Genomic DNA, 19,736 nt, shown 5'->3' on the forward strand with positions numbered 1-19,736 from the left:
CGTTGGTTCCGCCGGCCTGTTCAGCTCATCACTGAGACACCTCCTCAGTAGAAGGAAACAGTTGCTGGGGTGCAAAGGAAAGAAACACTGTTGATGGGTGGACTGTCACACAGCCTAAGATCTTCTTGACAATGTGTTAAAATAGCCAAGAATAAACATCTTCCAGGAATCTGTGATCTCCAAAGAGCAAAACCAGGACTAGGAATCCATAAGTGTGACTAATTATATTTTATCTAGAAATGATTTGTTTTTTTAAAAAGGAAAAAAACAGTGAAAGGGAGGCATATTTGTTGTTCTGAATATTATGGATGTGAAAGAATATTCTCACCTCACGATCACACAAGCTAAATGGGCAACTAAAGACTTATTAAAGTAGTAAGAACAAGAGATTACCTCCTACATCTGAAAGGTTTGTGCTAGGAGGCTGGTCATCGTGATTAGGTCACCTGATTGCTAGTGATGACAATTAAGAAGTTGGGCTCTTCTTCCAGGGAGACTGAGAGACAGTCCCGTCTCTCTCAATGATTAATTCCCTGGGGCTGACAGCCAGGTCCTTAGAAAGACACTCTGGTATCCACTTATGAGTGAGTACATACCATTTTTATCTTTCTGAGTCTGGGTTATCTCACTCAGGATGATATTTTCTAGTTCCATCCATTTGCCTGCAAACCTCATGATGTCATTGTTTTTCTCTGCTGAGTAGTACTCCATTGTGTAAATGCACCACATTTTCTTAATCCATTCTTCAGTTGATGGGCATCTAGATTGTTTCCAGGTTCTGGCTGTTACAAATAATGCTGCTATGAACATAGTTGAGCAAGTGTCCTTGTGGTATGGTTCAGCATCTCTTGGGTATTTATTTAAGAGTGGTATCATTGGGTCTTGAGGTAGATTGATTACCAATTTTCTGAGAAGTCACCATACTGATTTCCAAAGTAGCTGTACAAGTTTGCACTCCCACCAACACTGAAGGAGTGTTCCCCTTGCTCCACATCCTCTCCAACATAAGCTGTCATCAGTGTTTTTGATGTTAGCCATTGTGACAGGTGTAAGATGGTATCTCAGAGTCGTTTTGTTTGCATTACCCTGATGACTAAGGATGCTGAGCAATTCCTTAAATGTCTTCAGCCATCTGAGATTCTGAATTAGTGACTGATGGAGAAGGGCTCAGCCTATTGTGGATGGTGTCATCCCTGGACTGGTGGTCCCGGGTTCTATAAGCAATCAGGCTGAGCAAGCCATGGGGAGCAAGCCAGTGAGCAGCACTCCTCTAGGGTCTCTGCATCAGCTCCTACCTCCAGGATCCTGTCCTATTTGAGTTCCTTGTCCTGGCTTCCCTCAGTGATGAACAGCAGTATGGAAGTGTAAGCTAAATAAACCCTTTCCTCCCCAACTTGCCTTTTGGTCATGGTGTTTTGTTGCAGCAATAGAAACCTGAGCCAGATGGAATAAAAGAAGAAACACGGAACTTGAAACTGATAACTGTGAACACACACATTTTCTTATATACATCTTTGCTCCTGTTTTCATCACACCTTCCAACCATGAAATGGGCAGGAAAGATTTGAGGAGACAGAGCAGGAGCATCTTTCCTTAGACACGTGCACCTTATGGGGTTTATTATGAAAATATATATACAGATATAGAAGAAATATATACAGATATATACAGATATATATATATATATACAGATATAGAAGAAATTGTGTCTATCACTGCCTTTAATTATGTATCTCCCACTGTATATTAGTGTGAAGCAAGTCTGATAAATCATTTATGTGAGCTGAATTTTCAAGTTTTAAAGAATTATATACCACTGATGTAATTTAAAAAGAAACCAACACCATTAGTGGATAATGAAATATAATTTTAAAAAAAGGCACTACCCTCCCCAGAAAAGAATTCAATGGGAGAATGCTCACTCTGCTTGGTTCCTTTTATCATGTATTTAAATTCCATATTTTAATAAAGAAAACAAATAAACAATTTCCCTTTTTAATAAGATCACCAGAATCATAGATCAGGAAAATATCATTACATAAATATTAACCTTAATTTCAGCCAAGTATTAACAAAGGCTCTTAGACTGTACATTTGTTGGACAAATGTGAGCAGGGCCACAGTAAAGTAGACTTACAGGTAGTGTCATGATCACGCCTAGAGCAACAATTAATGGTTCAGTCAGCCTTGGAGGAAGGCTGACCTCCAGGAGCACAGGGCCTCTATTTGTGGCTCTGTGCAGGTCACTAGTTTTAATCAATGACTTGGACAAAGACATAGAGAACACTCATAGACATTCAACAAAAGACCACACAAGTAAAATTAAATAAGTTCATAATTTATTAAGTCGTAGATTTTTTCAGAGGTTAAAAAAAATGAACTCTATGCAGCATGCCTCAGTGTCTGGTCTCCAGATCCAACATGGCTCCCATAGCACTGTCCCCAGTGTCTGTGGGAAGCAGTGTGCTGTTGGACCTGCAAAGCTATATTTTGTTGCTTGTTTACCAAAAGCCCTTTAATATTAGAGTTTAATACCATCAGTCAAGAAGAATGTGCATGAATAGGAACTATTTACAGACATATAAGTCCGTTTGTTTTGTTAGGCCTAGAAAATAGTGATAAGGAAGAAGAGAGCTATCGGTGATTCTGTATCCCCACGCATCATTGTATCCTTCTTTACCACATCCTGTAGAAATGTACTTTGTAAAAATGCCCCAGGACCTCTACATGGGGGAGAGGCACAGAAGTACAATGGTTACCATTCTCAGACTCCGACTAAGGTCTTGCTGAAATTAGGAAACATCATTGTGTGATACATCACAATCTTGGTGTACTAACTGGTGTTTAACTCATTGCTCTTTGTTCATTTTGTTTGTTTGTTTGTTGTTGCTATTTTGATACAGGGTCTTTTGTTGGCCAGCCCAGGCTGGCCTCAGAATTGCTATGTAGCCTAGAATGACCTTGAACTTCTAATGTTCATCCTGCATCCAACTCCATAGAGTTGACTCACAATGCCCAGTGTGTGTGGTACCTAGGGATCAAAGCTAAGGCTTTGCACATGCTAGGCAAGTACCCTACCAACTGAGGTACATTTCCATCTTTGTTTTTGTTTGTTTTGTTTTGTTTTGATATAGGCTCTGTAGCCCAGGCTAGCCTTAAACATGTTCCTCCCACTTCATCCTCTTTAGTAATGGGATGACAGATAGATATAATCCTGACCAGCTTTAATTTATTGTTCTTGAAAAACATATACAAATAATACATACCCCTTATTTTTTTCTTTGAAAGCATTATTTACAGATATGGGGATTCTTTACTGCTAAGCCAACTAGACACCAGTAAAATTTCATGCAACATGAAAGCAGATTCAGCACACAGGAGTTTCTTATACTCTGCCATTGGCATCTTAGAGATCTTGTTTCCAACAGAGCCCTATCAGATTAACCAGACTTTAACCTGGGGAGGATGTTTGACATGCCAGTAGAAGATGATGAATTTTTTTTAAGATATACAGGTTAATTAGAACAGGAAATTAAAATAAAGAAACTACCTAAATAAATACAAAGTCTACCCTTAGTGCAAAGCTAGTTGGTCCAGAGTCTGTGATCTCCTATGAGCCCAGGTTCCCTTGTGATGACTTTGATGGCCCTGGATTGTACTATCCTTCCTCCTTCTCTTCAACAGGATTCCCAGAGCTTGGCCCAGTGCTTAGCTGTGGATCTCTGCATAAATGAAGAATTTTTAACAAAAGTACCAATAAGTGTATGGGTTATATCTACAGTTATATTATTTACAAACATTACAAGCTCCTATCTATACAAATGGCATACCATATGTATACTCTTTTTTCTCATACTAGGGGCTCAAGATCTGGATCGTATCCGACTCTCCACCTACAGAACAGCATGCAAGCTGAGATTTGTGCAGAAGAAATGCAATTGTAAGTGTGCCATTTGTTTGTGCTAATTACCTACATGAGTACTATCATTTATGCTTGTTACTGGGTTTATTAAAGCCTGGTTTTCCTACAAGGATTGATAAACATATGTTTACACAAGAATAAAGAGGAAATTGTGGTCATGAATGGTAAAGAAACTGTTGCTAAGCAACTCTAAGGTCTGGTTTAGTCTTAACTACCACAGTCCTAGAATGGGTGAGCCTCTTGAGATCTATATCTATATGTGTCTATCTCTCTTTCTCTAAATATATATAAATATATCTATAGATAGATATAAATACACATGTGTATATGTATGGGTGGATGTATATGGATATAGATAGATAAATAGATGATGGATGATAATAAATAGATTGATACAGATAGATAGATAGATAGATAGATAGATAGATAGATAGATAGATAGATAGGCAGGTAGACAGACAGACAGATAAAGGATAGATAAATCAATCTAGAAAGAAAGAGAGATATTTCTACACTCTACATGGAGTGTTTTCTCTCTTTACTACCCATGGCATTTTTAATGATATCCAGGTACTTTGTAAACAATCACACATAAAATCCTCTCTACATGCCCATTTATAACTATCAGTGTTTATAAACATCTAGAAAACTTTAGAACTCATTTCTGAAATTATAAAATCAGCCAAAATAATCAATATGTTGATTACATTTGTGGACGAGAGCCGCAGAAGATACAGAGCTTTAAAATACACAGGAACCTGCTCCTGTTGCTGCCAATTGTAAACGACATAGAGCAAGCTGAACGCCAACCACATGAGCAGTTCAATGCTCCCTGTGGGTTAGCATGCCCCTTCGTGCTGCCACAACTGTTTTCTCTGGCAAAATAGTACTTCATGGTTCATTTGTGTCAATTTATTTTGTTCATTTTAAAGAATTGACTCTCATTCAAAATTAATAACTTCTCATTTTCTAATTAGTAAAGAACAGGTTTGTCTTTGTTTTTTTCTGTAAGCCCTAATGTTCTACCCAGAGTGTACATATAGTTCTTGAATAGCTAACATGGGAATTAGACTCTTGGTGAATGCAGAGCTAGTCACTTCCCCAGGTCTACCCTGCCAGAGTCTCCACAGGTATTTCCCAGAGCCCTGGGTGAGCCATACAGCCCCACACTTCTGGGTGTACAGTTGATCATGACTACAAAGACAGCAAGGTGATTCAGTCCCTCAAGGTGCTTAGAGCAGTTCTCCAGCCAGGGGATAAGTAATCGGCCATGATTTGAGACGGGATGAAAGGGGAGAAAACAAACACACACACACATACACACACACACACACACACACACACACACACACACACACACACACACCAAAAAAAATAAAAAAAAATTGTGTGTGTGTGTGTGTGTGTGTGTGTGTGTGTGTGTGTGTGTGTGTGTGTGTAAAAAAGAGCTGTGGCCAATGCTGGAGATATAACTCAGGTAGTAGAGTTCTTGCTTAGCTTACATGAAGTCCCTTTTACCACATTAACCAGGTGGCACATGAGCAGAAGAATCAGAAGTTCAAGGTCATGCTTGGCTACATAGTGATTTTGAGGCTATCCTGCACTAAAGGAGACCCTGTTTTCATTAATTAATTAATTAATTGACCTGGATTTTTTTTTTTAAAAAAAGATGTAGCTATATTTGTATTTGTAGGCATGAATGAGCCAGTAAAAGCCTTTCCAGTGCTGGTGTTAAGGGGTAAGGAAAAGGCTTCCACAGAGAAAAAGCTCCCCTTCCCCCTAGATGCTATCCAAACTAGAGCAGATGAGGAATCTCCCAAGTGAGGAAATTCTCCCACATTCTTGTGACTTCTTTCCACTCCATGGCCTTTCCGATTAGGGAGGAGTGGGGAGAATGGGGTGAGAATTGCAGCCCCCTTCAAGTTTCTCTAGCTTTGCTTAGGCTTCTAGCAGTAAAGGTGGGCCCTTCCAGAAAGACCGCAAAATGGTCAGGAAGAATGAGACAATGAACAGGAGAGAAGAAAGAGAAAGGAAGGGAGGAGGGAGGAAGGAAGATTCATGGTGATTGGCATCCCTACAGACAACATTACAACACGCACACGCTGTGTGATCCCTGGCTGGTGTATGGCATCCTGTCGGTCATGTTCCATTCCTCCTACCCTGAGAAAGCCTATTCTTCTTGCATATTTCCTTTTTTCCTCTTCCTGTTGTTGTTTTTTTTTTTTTGTTTGTTTGTTTTGTTTTGTTTTTCGAGACGGGGTTTCTCTGTGTAGCTTTGCGCCTTTCCTGGAACTCGCTTTGGAGACCAGGCTGGCCTCCAACTCACAAATATCCGCCTGCTTCTGCCTCCCAAGTGTTGGGATTAAAGGCGTGAGCCACCACTGCCCGGCTGTCTGTTGTTTTTAAGTCTCATGTTTATTCTGCATCCAAAATTCATAACCCGGCCACACAGGCCTACTTGGAAAATAGTATGGAAGCGGCGGGGACAATAGTCCATTTAAGGGGAACCTAGGAACCCAAATCCTGTCTAGTGTCTTGTAGTGTCCATTCTCTTTCCTCTTAACTTACATCTGTAAGTTCCTGTTTCATGTCCGGCCCTGGGTCAGGAAGCAGAGCCAGTGTGGCTGACCATGAGATACAGCCTTAAAGTTCCTCAGAGTCTAACTGGGTGATTGGATTGTTGGTGGTGCACAAGTTCACATCAGGAATATGGGCACGGTACTCGGAAGTCCTGCAGAGACAGTGCCCTGATGTGAGGGAGACACTTTCTTAGAGAAAACTCTGGACTGGATATGACGGACTCAGTAGTTGAGCCAACAGGATAAGAAAAAAAAAATTGTATGTTCTTTGCAACCTGGTAGGCTTCATGCATTTTAGGATGAAAATTTTAAAAATTTAAATATTTATGTATTTATAAAAATATCATTTTAAAAAATTAGTCTAAAATAACCAGTTAAAGTTAAAGCTCGGAAGAGAAAAGCAGTCATGACTGGAATGCTGCACTAAAATTAAGCTTTTTAAAATGCTTTCAACATTGATTAGGGAATCAAATTCATAGCTACCTGTTTGCTCCAATTTCTTTCCTAACGATAAATGAAACAATGTGATGTTCAGAGTTGCTTGTGAAATGTTAACACAATTGATCTTGGCTTATCTTAATCAATGTTGGAGTTTTCGAGAAAAGTAGCTGAAAGGGGTGGTCATTTTGGCAGCATAACATTCCTCAACGGTGCATTTACAGCCTTGCATTAGGGGAAAGTCATTCTAGTCTCCAATTAAAGCTAACATGATGAATTATGGTGGAGTTTGACTCCACAACAAAGAGAATGCACCAGAATGTATTGGGTTGGCCTCTCCTGAGCACCAAGACTCTGGTCACCTCTGGGAGCCTAGAGGAGGAGCAGAGATTCACAACTTGCAGCAGGGACCACAAAGGAGATACGAGCTGGCCTGCCCTGTAACACACAGCAACTCCATGCTTGCTTGCAGTCAATAAAGGGGCAAAGAAGTGCTTGTCCCAGGAGCAGCTGCCTGACACCTGCTAACAGAGTTACTGAGGTATCTTGGCCATAATCTCGATAGTTTGTAAACAGTAGAAACATATTTGTTTTCATAGCTACAGTGGTTGGGAAGTCCAAGATGAAGGCCCCCATTTACTTGGTGTCTGCTGTGGGCCCAATTTCTGATTCCTAGATAACATCTTCCATTCCAGGAGACCTCATATGATTGAGACGGCAGAGTCACACACTAGGGCCTCTTTCAAAAGGGCCTTAGTCCCCATTATGAGGCTCCAGTTTAAGGGCTTAATCACTTTCCTAAAGGTCCCAACTCCTACCACTGTCACATTGGAGACTAAGTTTCCATGTGGAGTTGGAGGAGGGGAGCTAGGTATAAACAATTAGGCCATGCATAGGACAACTCCTTATAGCATTTATTTCATAGAAATCAATGGACTGTAGCCAAGAACAGGTTGTTTATTTTTAGGTACAAAACTTCTTTAGAGGTAAAATTTATTCTGCATATTAGGAAAACTAAATTTAAAACCCACATTATAGAAGAAAAGCATATAAAATTGGCTCTTATGAAATCATCCCATAGCGGAAAAATTGCCCAAATACAGCAGGAGTGTATGGATTTTTTTATTTCCTGAAATCAAAGACCACACATGTTAGTTAATTATCCATCCTACCCACACAGAGCACAGATTCCCATTACAGATGCCAAGTCCATCTCCTGATACAAATCTTGACAAATACTGAGAATAAAACTCCCAATACTGTAAAATGTTACTTAAAGACAGGCTAGTGCCTCTCTTTGTATAGACCAAGAACAAAGAATAGTTTTTAGAGATAGATATTTATAATAAATTTGGTAACAGGGAACAATAATATGTACCCCCAATTAAATAAATTGTGCCCCTCCCCCCAAAAAAGAATTTAATCCTCATTAGAAGCCAGCATTTGGGAGAAAATTTCTACTCACTCATTTAATGTTTGATTTCATAGATAAAAATGTTGTGACATTCTTTCTCTCTTACATGTGTCTGTGTAACATCCTTTCTTCTTCCTAGAATATAAAGTAGCTTGGCATCCCTCAGGCTTAGAGAAACCCTTCCTTGCCCAGGTCTCTTCATCCATCAAAGACATTCACCACTCTTGCTTATAAAAGAATAGCTGTAAGGAATCCATCTCCTTTTTTATGGGCAGAACTTCCAGCTTTTCTCCATTGGAATTGTTTTCCACATCACTACTTCCACTAATTGTTCATTCTTGTATTCTGCTGTAACTTCCCTCCCCGTGATATAATAACACACTCCTTAATAGAATAAAAAAGGATGTCTCTAAAACCTCAGGCACATCAAACTGGCTAGTTTATGTCCTGGAAAGAAGGGGACAGAATGCAGAAAATGAGATTCCTTACACACTCTGCTCATTCATAATCTTTTTTTTAGTTTCCAGATTATTTAAATGTCTGCAAAAACTAAACAGCCTGTAAACCATTGATAAGCTCTGTGAAATGACAACCTCGCCATCTTCATTTTAAGCAAATAAATGCTTCCGTCTAGACCAGTGTTTCTGTGGTCAGCCATGGCAAGCTTAATGACCCAGGTACCCTGCAACGTCAGCACATTTTTCTCCTTCAGAAATTACTTCGGAGTCAGTGAAAAGAAAGGCAACATGAGAAACAATTCAGAACCCTGGGGCCACTCCTGTTTAACAAAGAAAATAAAACAGGGCCACGGGATGCTCCCTCCCCCACCCACAGCAAGAGCGGCCCATCCCCCATCCCACCCACCTCAGCTCTGCTTTGCTTTCTCTCAGTAGCAACAATTAAATTTTTCTTTTAAAGTAAAAGAGGTGAAAGTGTCTATAATTGCATCTGGTCTTTCATAGTTACTCATATTATTATCTTTTCTTACCATGTGAAATGCCGTTTGAAAATACCCTCCATTCAGAAGGAGTCTGTGGGAACATACGCTTCTGTCTACATTAAGGTCTGTAAATGTTTGTCGGGATTTGTAGGCACCACTACCTGTTGATCTGTTTCTCTGTCACAGCAAAATCAACCTAAGAATATCACATCTCAAGTAGTTCCTAATAAAATGTCTTAGATGAGTGAGTGGATATGACGCAGTTTTGTTATTTCCCTAGCCAAGCAACCAGTCTTACACAGTTAAGAGAAATTCAAAGCTGTGTTCTTAGTACTTAGTACTAAGTACTCCTGCTCGTCTTCTTCAAAGGAGTGCGCTAGTGTATCCTGTCCCCCTATTTCACTGTTCCGTGTATCTACTTGTGACTCTCCGCATCAGTTTTCTGTTGCTACACACTCAGTTCTTAGCAGCACCTTGGGCTGAAATCTGTAGCTCACATCTGGGACCTGAGGTCCTCTTCCAAGTGCATTGGCGGTTGACGCCATTCTTGTCCTTGTGGTTGTGCGCGAGTGATGTCCTGTTTCCTCGCTGGGTGCCAGCCGAGAACTGTCTTCCGTTCTTAGAGCTTTCTTGACCGTTGGGGAACTACTCAGATGATTATGCTGGCGCTCGGTCTCTGATTTCCTCTTCTGTGAATGAACGGCCTTTGTGTTTGAAGGGGCAGGTTAGTCATTTATGCCAGGACTAACCGGATGATCTTCAGATTTTAAGGTTACCCAAAATCTGTCTGTAAATTTCCCTGGGATGAGTATCGGGATTAAGGTTCCACTGAAGAGCTGAGAGGCGGCCAGTGACACCAAGGGACCGGCAATCTTAGGGAGCTCATCTTAGGAGTCGACTCACCGTAACGCCCAAGAACATAGACTTTTCTTGTTTCCAGATAATTGCCTTGAGTGTGAAAATACATGAAGTTAAAGAAGAGAAGAGGAGAAGGAAAACAGAGGTCTCCCCTGGTCTAGGGAGGAAGGGCAGGGAGCATCACAATTAGGCACACAAAGGGCGGGGGACGATCTAGGGAGGAAGGGCAGGGAGCATCACAATTAGGCACACGAAGGGCGGGGGACGAACATGGAGCAGAGTCATTTTTGTGTTGTTTCAAATGTTTTCTGGGTATTTTTTTTATTACTGGTGTTCAGTGTTCTAGACACTTGTTTAGAATAAAGAAAAGTGCATTGTGCAAGAATACAGTGCTCTCAAAAATTCCCTGTGGGAGCAGTTGGTGGCAGCAGAGTATAAACAAACTTATTAATGACACCAATTTAAGATGAGTGTGGGGGAGGGGAAAGCTCTGAGAGCCCTGCACCTATAGGGAAGTGGTGTTCCCTTCATCAGAAAAAACCTCTGACAGAATAGAATGTAGCTATGACTTTAATGTTCTGACAGTTTAGATGTGGGTTTCAATGTAGTTGATTGTATTTCTTTATTTTTTATTTATTTGATACAGGAAATGGAGGGTTTGTTTTCCTGGTACTATTTTTAGTTTTAGAGAATATTGGCTGTTTTTCTCAGGGTCTCACTGCAGAGTCTGTGGACTAAACCAGGACCTGTGTTCTTCTTTCTGGAGGTGGGATGCTGCGGACAACAGCTCCCTTGCCTCTTGGCTGCTCCTGGGTGATACCTGAATACTGTGCGACAAGGCATGTCATCTTTAATGATCTTGTAGTTGGAGGAAAATGATGCATCTCTAGCATTTTAAACTTCCCCAACTGTATTTAACAGGTGCCAAGGCAAGATTTAGTGGCCTTCCCCTTGAGATTTCCTAGTGTTCTTTCTGGAAGTTGCTGCCACACACCCAAAGTCAGTCAACAGAATGGTGAAGGGGTGCTCGGAAACTGTTCTCTCACAAAGATCATAGATCAGAGCTCCGGAGTACACCGAAAGAAAGCAGAGATTCTCAGAAGGTCTGAGATACAGGTGGTCCCTCCCATGATGCCACATCAGTTGTTTAATGGAAATTCAATCCTAATGTCACCCGGGTTTGCTCTCCACCAAGGTTTCCTTAATGCTTATTATTGTTAACAAACAATTACTTATGCATTCACCAAATAGGGACTAAACATTTGCTGCACACCAAGCCTGACACCAGACCAAAATGTGTGGATGAAAAGTAGAGAATTCAGAATTCCTGTCCTTTGCATATTTCCCTTCCAATCTATTATGGTCATCTGCTAAAAATTAGAGGAAAAACGAGTTGGAAGTTGGTAATAGGACAGTGAGAGGTCATTTGCCCAGGTCATGAATTAGGGAATCATCTTTAAACTCTTCTCCCACCTCAAAATGTAAACATCATAATATCTCACCAGCTGCTGGGCTACACGCCTAAGTTCCTCATCACGTTTCTGAGTTGACACTATACCTCTGAGCAAAAATACTTCACAGTGTGAAATGACCCTCAAACTTTCCTATCCACTGGATAATCCCAGACAGGATCCTGAGGACTGTGAGTGTGAGAGAATTTACTACTGTTCCTCCATTATTTTATTGTACAGTTGACCTTAAAGTAGAGGAATTATCTGGCTTGTCCTGTCCTAACTATATAAGCCATTTAAAAGCAGAGAGTTTTCCCAGGCAGAGTAAAGCTATGATTTTAACACCCTGATAATTTAAATATGGGCATAAGTGCAATTACTTTTAGTTTTAAGATTACCTGGATTGTAGTCTGAAATGGCCCTCAAGACATCGTATCCCCTGAGAAATAATGCCCCAGGAAAGCCAAAGACTTCAAAGTTTGGACATGCCGCTGCTGTCTTGAAGATAAAGTGGAACTCATGCTTAATTCCTAACTGTTGATAGGTGCCTAGCAAGAAAGGCTGTAAGACACTGAACCCTGATAACAGAAAGAATAAATATTTGGAACACATTTTCTCCAAGGTATTTAAATGAGAATTCAGCTCATCCCCTGGTCCTACTGTTTACCTTTTCTTTTCTCCCTAAAATACTTACCACATTCTAATATACTCTGTGTTCTAGAATTTACTTAGTTGTTATATTTATTGTGTCTTACCCAGCTCAAATGTGAGCTTTTCAAGGACAGAGAGCAGTGTGTGTTTTATATATTGATGCATCAACAGTCCCTGGCACACAAGGATTTACAGATACTTATTCAGATGAATGAAGCTTTGAGACATTGAAGAGAATCCTACCATCAAGTAAATGCTAGCAATAGTATGCATGGTTTTATGCCTATTAATTTAAATGAGTGAAATACCACTGATAGTCTGCTCAGTAGTCATTAATACTGGTGTTTAGAGATGAAAAGTATTTATTGAAGCTAAGAGATGGTTCAAATGGTTATGAGTGAGTACTGTGCTTCCAGAGACCCCACACCTGATCTCAACACACACATCCAGTGTAACCTCCTGTAACTCCAGCTCCAGGAGATCCAACACCCTCTTCTGGCCTCCACTGGTACTGCACTCGTGCACAAATTCACATACAGACACATACATACACACATCGTTAAAACCTAAAAATAAAATCTGAAGAAAAATATTTGCCAATATCCTCTAGGCTTACCTCTGTGCTTGGTACCTCAAATTCTGTTTTCTTCTTAAACCACCCTAAGCTTTTCATGTGAATTTCCTTGTGACAAGGGTTTTCAAACATGTAACCTTTATCTCCGTGTTTGTAAGGAAGCCGTGATAGTTATGTGAAGGCATGAATGGAAGAGTGTGTTGCAAAGTCCTTGTAGAGAGAGGCTTTTTTTAATGAATTTCTGTTAAAGATTCTACAGCAGGCTGCTATTCCTTTTCCATGATTAGAGAATTGTCAGACTGTGACTGAATCTTAAGTGTATTCTAAAGCTTGATGTACACATTTTACTATAGGAAATATGGATGGATATAGTGGGAAAAAAACAAAAGTGTAAATACCCGTAAAACAAGCTACTTTATCGCCTTAAAAGTAATAGCTAATGTGTTCAGGCATATTATTGAATTTTTTTTGTTTGTGAAGGTCAGTGGAGTATGATACTAATTATCTCCACCTCGTTCTTACTTTAACATAGTCCTAAATATATCCATGGCTTTCTCAAAATTGTTTTAAAATATGTAACATAAAATTCATCATTTATGCCATTTTTTTAGTTTATACATTACTTCCATTAAATACATTCACAAAGTTGTTCAAACATAACCATCCATGCCCAGAACTTTTGCACATGCCAAATAAAACATAATGACCATTAATTAAAAAATAATTGAATTAACTTTTTAAAGATTTATTCTTTTTATTTTATGTGCATGAGTGTCTGTCTGCATGTGTATTATACACCATGTGCCTGGTGCCTGAAGAGGCCGGAAGACAGCATCAGACCACCTGGAACAGGAGTTACAGGGAGTTGTGAGCCACCCTGTGGGTGCTAGAGAACCGAACCTAGATCTTGTATGAGAACAGCAGGTGCTTTTAACCTCTGAGCCATCTCTCTAGCTCATTCTTTCACGTGTTTTTCTATTTGTGTCTGTGTGTGTGCAGGGGCTTGCATAAGAGTGCATGCATGCACGTGTGCATGTGCATGCTCACATGTGCATTCCACAGCACACATGTAGAGGTCAAAGGGACTAGTGGAAGTCAGTTCTCTCCTTCCACCTTGTGGGTCCTAGAGCCTGAACTCAGGCTGCCAGTTTTCATGGCAAGTACCTGGTACCTGCTGTGCCATTTCACATCCTGCGTATTTTTAAATGTCATAGAAATGTTGTCCTGAGTGGTGGGCACCCAACATGCTCTGCTGAAGTAGGTAAAGTAAGGCACCCCAGAGTCAAGGACATGTTTAAGTGCTATTGGATGTACTAGGAAGAAGATGTCCCTTAAGCTATTGCTAAACTCATTCAGGAAACATGTCTATCAGACCGCCATGCCGAAGCCTGGCGTTCTGCACATAGAGCAATAATAAAACAGAAAAAAAGAACACCTCCCATTACAAAGTCTGGCAAAGAGAATTATTTTGGATAGAAGTAAATAATCTATGGAAAACAGGCAAGAACAGAAAGACTTCTTCTCACCGCTTGTGTCCTCTGTGGTACACAGCAAACACTGAATCCATACTCACCAGCATGTAGGTTTATAACATGTCTACTGAGGGACCGCTCTGTATAAGACATCTTGCTTGGTACCTTGAAGGACATGAAGGTAATTCATATTTAAAGATTCGCCTTTAAGGAACTTGCAGGTGATCTTAAGAACCTGGTAGGAATGACACATTGCTAGCATTTAAAAGATAGCTGCTTGGTAACTTACCCAGCATTCTCTTTGGCCTAAGTTTTCTTCTTAATTTTTTACCTTTTTTTCAATTATATTCCCAGGCCTTTCCCAAATCTCTACTTGGCACATTCTGCACAATTTACTTGCAAAGCTTCTAAACGCTCAACAGAGCAGGCAAGCTGAAAACATGGAGTCCAAAAAAAAACTATTAGTTTGCTTCCCCCTTTAAGGTCTCCCTCCCCCAAAATAACATTCTTGCATCTTCAGGAACACTTAATATGGCCAACATTCATACTGCTACTTCTTGGAATTACCGTCTGCTTTCACAACTGGACAGTGTGATTGAAAACTTCACTGTGAGATGATCCCAGAACTTTAGAATAGCCTCCATAGTTATCTTCCTGAGTGTAAAAATGTAGAAAGAGAGTAACCTTATGGTTATTCAAGGGAAATAACCTAATGATCTGTTCTACTTAGTACCGATCCGGGTTTTATGAACCTCAGACTACTCTCTAAAACTTCACTGCATAAACTGATAGCAAGTCTATCAGTCCTGCATCAACTGGCATGTTTGATTTTTTTTTTACTTACGTGTATGTTTGCGTGTCTGCGTGTGGGTGGGTGCACACGAATGCAGTGCCTGGGAAGGCGACAGCCTCAGCTCGCCCTCGAGGTGGAGTTACAGGTGGTTGTGAACAGCCTGATGTGAGGACCAGGAGCTGAACTCGGGTCCTCTGCAAGAGCAGTAGAAACCCTTAAGTGCAAAGCCGTTGCTCCAGACCCCTCAAATGTCGATGTCACCAGGAAGAGAACTTTGCAAAGGTCAACAGCTCAGTTTGAAACACCAGCTGGAACCTGTCTGACTTTCACTGCTCATCATTATTTCCCAGTGCTATTATTTTTCATTTTATTGTCAATTGACAAATAACGTGCATTTGTAGAGCACCATGTAATGTTATAACTATATGTTTGTCTTGTGAGATTATCGATGATTAATTAACATATAAATTAGTTATCTTTCTTATTGTCATGACCAACTATCTGACAAAAAAAACCTTGAGAAGTGCTTTTTTTGTCTCGTGGTTTGAGGGAAAGCAGTCATCATGGTGGGGAGCATATGATGGTGGGCAGCTCCATGGCGGTAGAGACAAGAGACTCCATGGAGGTAGAGACAAGAGACTGGTTGCCCACATCTCAGCGGACAGCAAGTGGAGAAAGGGAAGCTCTATTGCTCAGCTGCCCTTCTTGTTTTGCATTTTTATTCAGTCTGTTCTGGCTGGGTCTTCTTTCTTAGTTGGTCCTCTCTGGAAAAGTCCTCAAAGATACACCTACAAGTGCATCTTACTAATATCTTAGGTGCTTTTTAATCCAGCCAAATTAATCGTCACACGGACTTCAGATGTAGTTCTGATGAGAACATTTAAAATATACTCTTTTAGCAGTTTTTAACTCTACAGTGCTTATAGTTAACTATGATCATTCCACTTGGCAGTATCTTACTAGAAATTATTCCATGACTTTTTTCAAACCCAGGCCTTGCACTTGGGAGACAAGCACTCTAAGCCATATCCTTTATCTTATGACTTTTGAAGATTTCTTTTCTAATAAAAGATACATTTTTATAGTCTTTATAGTATGTGGGTATATCTGTGACTTCACCAAGATAACCATAAATCCCTATACTGATGATTAACCACTTACAGACCTCCCCATTCCAGTGCTAGCTCCATAACCCAAGCAATTCCACATACACTAGGAAGCTAGACCATAGCTAGTTTCTGGGTAGATAGATGAAGTACTACATGTTTTGTTATTTGCTCTCACTGCACATACAATGATATATTTAAAGGATATAGTTTCAGAGCAGTAAAACTAATACTTCAATTTTTAGATGCTATTTACTTGTGGTTTCCAGTGACCCCAGTACTGTGTCTAGGTTTCATGTTGGCCAGATGGGCACTTCATACAGAGTCAGAAAGATAAAACACTGTAAAGGGAAAGCAGTAGACAATTCCTCATGGGTGCCAGAACTGTGGCTGCTCTTTCTCCCTGAATGTGGCCTCTGGCACCTAGGATTCTGACCATCTCAAGCCATAATGAATAGAGAATAGGAGGTAAACTAGAAGACCATGTTCAACAAAAATCATGGGGTTATGTAGACTACCAAAGTTCATTCAAAGCTTCCAGGAATTTTATATGGTACCTGATTTACCATGGGTGCTCTAATCTACTCAATTCACTAAGCATTATTGAGCATCTTATTTGAACAAGATATTATAAAGATTATGAACATAATCAAGACAGTCCCACAAACGTGTTTATTAGTTGCTGCTCTGGCCCATATGCTACTTATCAGCTATCTTTTAGAGAATCTGATAAAATCCGTACATGTTCCCTTTTCAAAATACATGTAACTACACACATAACATGTGGCTCATAAATCCCTTTCCTCCAAACTCCATCCATGGACTGATCTGAAGAGATAAAGAACAAAATCTACGTATTAATGACTGGAAAATTCAGAATGCTGTAAATGAGCAAATAGATACGTGAAAGTTTCTGGGAACTACAAAAGAAAGAATGCAGAGTTGTCTGAAGAAATCAGAACGGGCTTCCCTGGGGTATGGCATGTGTGTTCTACCTTGAAAGATGATGGATCAAAGGCTGCATCTTCTGGAAGGAACAGACTCAGTGCAGGCATTTATAAAAATAGCAAGGGCATCTTCTGGCATTGTCAAAAGTCTGGTATATATGGAATATAGGATACTTTGAAGAAGCTGAAGAATAGTGACAGGCAAGACTAACAATCAGTAAGCCAGAGTTCAAACACTGTTGTGTAGACAAATTTCTAAATGGTCTTATTAAATAAAAAAGCCAAATATAAGGATGAAAGCCTTAGATCAGGGAAATAGGGAAAGCCACCAGCCAACCTTACCTCACCAACTCTGCAGCTTCCAAATGCGAGCTACTTCCTGTCTTACCTGCGGCTTTATTGCCTTGCTGTTCTGCCCTGTCATTGGCTCTCTTAGCCCAACTACCTCACTTCCTCTTCCTACACAGCTCTGTCACTTTCTGTCTGTCTGTGCAGACCTCCAGGCCTCTAAGGTTGGTACTGGGATTAAAGACATGTGTCACCACACTTGGCTCTGTTCCCTAGTGTGGCTTTGAACACACAAAGATCCTGCCTGCTAAGGGATTAAGGGCATGTGCTGCCTGACTTCTTGTTTACTTAAAATGGCTGGCCTTTCCCCCCTGATCTCCAGGCAAGCTTTATTAAAGCACAAATAAAATATCACCACACTGATCTCATTGTCAGTCTCTTGGGTATTGTTCAATGGACAATGGAGAATGGCCTGGCCATAACTGAGCATCACACTGTTTCTCGGGATTAATAGAAAGGGAAAGAAATTAGATGTGAATGGGGGGCTTGCTTCCAAAAAAGCAGTAAAAACCCAACCTAGGGCATTATAATATACAGAATGGTAAGGCCACATAAAAGAAACATATACATAATTACCCCAAAGTGACCGGCCACAGGATAGTTAGTGTGTTAGGGACTCTTGCTTCTAAAATTATTAAGCATATTCTGTACAAGCTAAACTGGGCAAGGAGAAGTTAGATATTGTTTTTTTTTTCATTTATATTCTCTTACTAATTTTACAATTTTTAGCACAATACTTTGAAAATAATAGGCATAATAAGTGCTTGATTGGACTGAATTTAGTTAAATTTAATTTGTAGTGTGATGGTTACTGAGCCAATAGTTACTATCTCATTTTTAATAATGATGTCAGTCTGTAAACATAATTTAAGAAGCACTGAATATTTTTTCCTGATAGGCAATGTATGTTCTGGCGGGGCCTTTGAGGATTGGCAGGATGCTCAATTTGATTTTACATGAAACTATGTTGTAGACCTCTTTCATGACGCTTTATTACAACACCTTAGCCAGGAAATTAAAATGAAGCTGAGACATTATCTCTGTGAGACGTGATGTTTCTCTCTGAGGACTCTTAGCAAAAAATAAGCTATCTCGGTGATAAAATTGATTTCTAGGAGTAGAGGAGGGGTGGAGATCGGAAGCATAAAATAAAACTTGTAAGCTTGTTAGGGGTTATTTGTTTTCACATCTTATAAGGGCTTACCTCAAGACCACTAATCAAAAGCGAATCTAAACCCTTTGCTCTTACTAATATTTTCTTTCCAAACTAAATGCCCAGATGATCTGAGAGTGGTGTTCAGTACCTGCAATGAAATTACAGAAAATACCTCTGTGGACTCTGCCAAGGCATCCCATTTAACCAGTTCTCCCTTCCCACCAGATTTCTGAACATTATTTTGTGAAGGAGCCTTAGTAAGGCATAGGAATAAATTATTTGAGAAAAATACCAATAACTGGCTAATTATCACGTGGCTTTCTTGATCACAATGCTTCCAAGATTTTATTTTTTAAATAAATTCCTCTTGATCACATGAGCGTCAAGTTCCTGTTCTTTCGTTTCTAACTCCATCCTTTAAGTCATGCCCCATCCCCTTAATTCTCGAATTGTGTCATCCATCACAATCACCTGGAGGGATGCTTGAATGGAGAGATACCCTTGCCACACCAAGGTCATGCAAGACTTTGCCATAGTTTGAAATCTACCCACTGCTCTGAAGAACAGCTCTGGTTTACACCACCAATTCATTGGCTGCAAGTGTGGAAGTTAGTTGACATGACAGACAGAAAAGGAAATTAAGTGTTCAAATGTATAACATGCAAATTCTTAATAAAAGGTACAAATAAATTGCATGAAATTTTAAACGGAGCCATTTGTTTATTAGAATGAGTAGTAGAAGAAACGTCTCAATTACAGAACTTGCTTTAAGTGCCAGGTCCAAGGCCTCTAGCTGGGTCACGTCAGGACAGAATCTGAGGCACGCTCTTCCCTCTGTGATTTATGTGTTTCATCACTGGGTGATCTTCATCCTGGGGCATGACCCCTCCTCATCTCCAACTGTGCTTTCCTGCTGTGGTTTAGGAGTCAAGGTGATGTTTACTTCCTCCTCCAAGTGGTCCCAAGTTTCCAGTCAATGATAGCATCCCTGTATGTAGAGCTCCTCTGGCAGTCTCATTTTTTCATTATGAATATGGATTTATTATAACTCAGAGTTTTGTGTCAACCTTCAGGTGAGTCTGACTGT

General features: G+C 40.1%; 1 protein-coding gene across 1 annotated transcript in view; it reads left to right on the forward strand.

The window, feature by feature from the left end:
• Dtna (dystrobrevin alpha) overlaps nt 1-19,736 on the forward strand; it is a 171,084-nt gene that overhangs the window by 45,291 nt on the left and 106,057 nt on the right. Inside the window, 1 exon segment of the mRNA XM_052741642.1 lies at nt 3,860-3,940. Within this exon segment, the coding sequence (XP_052597602.1) occupies nt 3,860-3,940 (81 nt within the window).

The sequence above is a fragment of the Peromyscus californicus genome, unplaced genomic scaffold, assembly GCF_007827085.1.
Source record: "Peromyscus californicus insignis strain IS unplaced genomic scaffold, ASM782708v3 Scaffold_17__1_contigs__length_78620276, whole genome shotgun sequence".
In the NCBI taxonomy this organism is placed as follows: domain Eukaryota; kingdom Metazoa; phylum Chordata; class Mammalia; order Rodentia; family Cricetidae; genus Peromyscus; species Peromyscus californicus.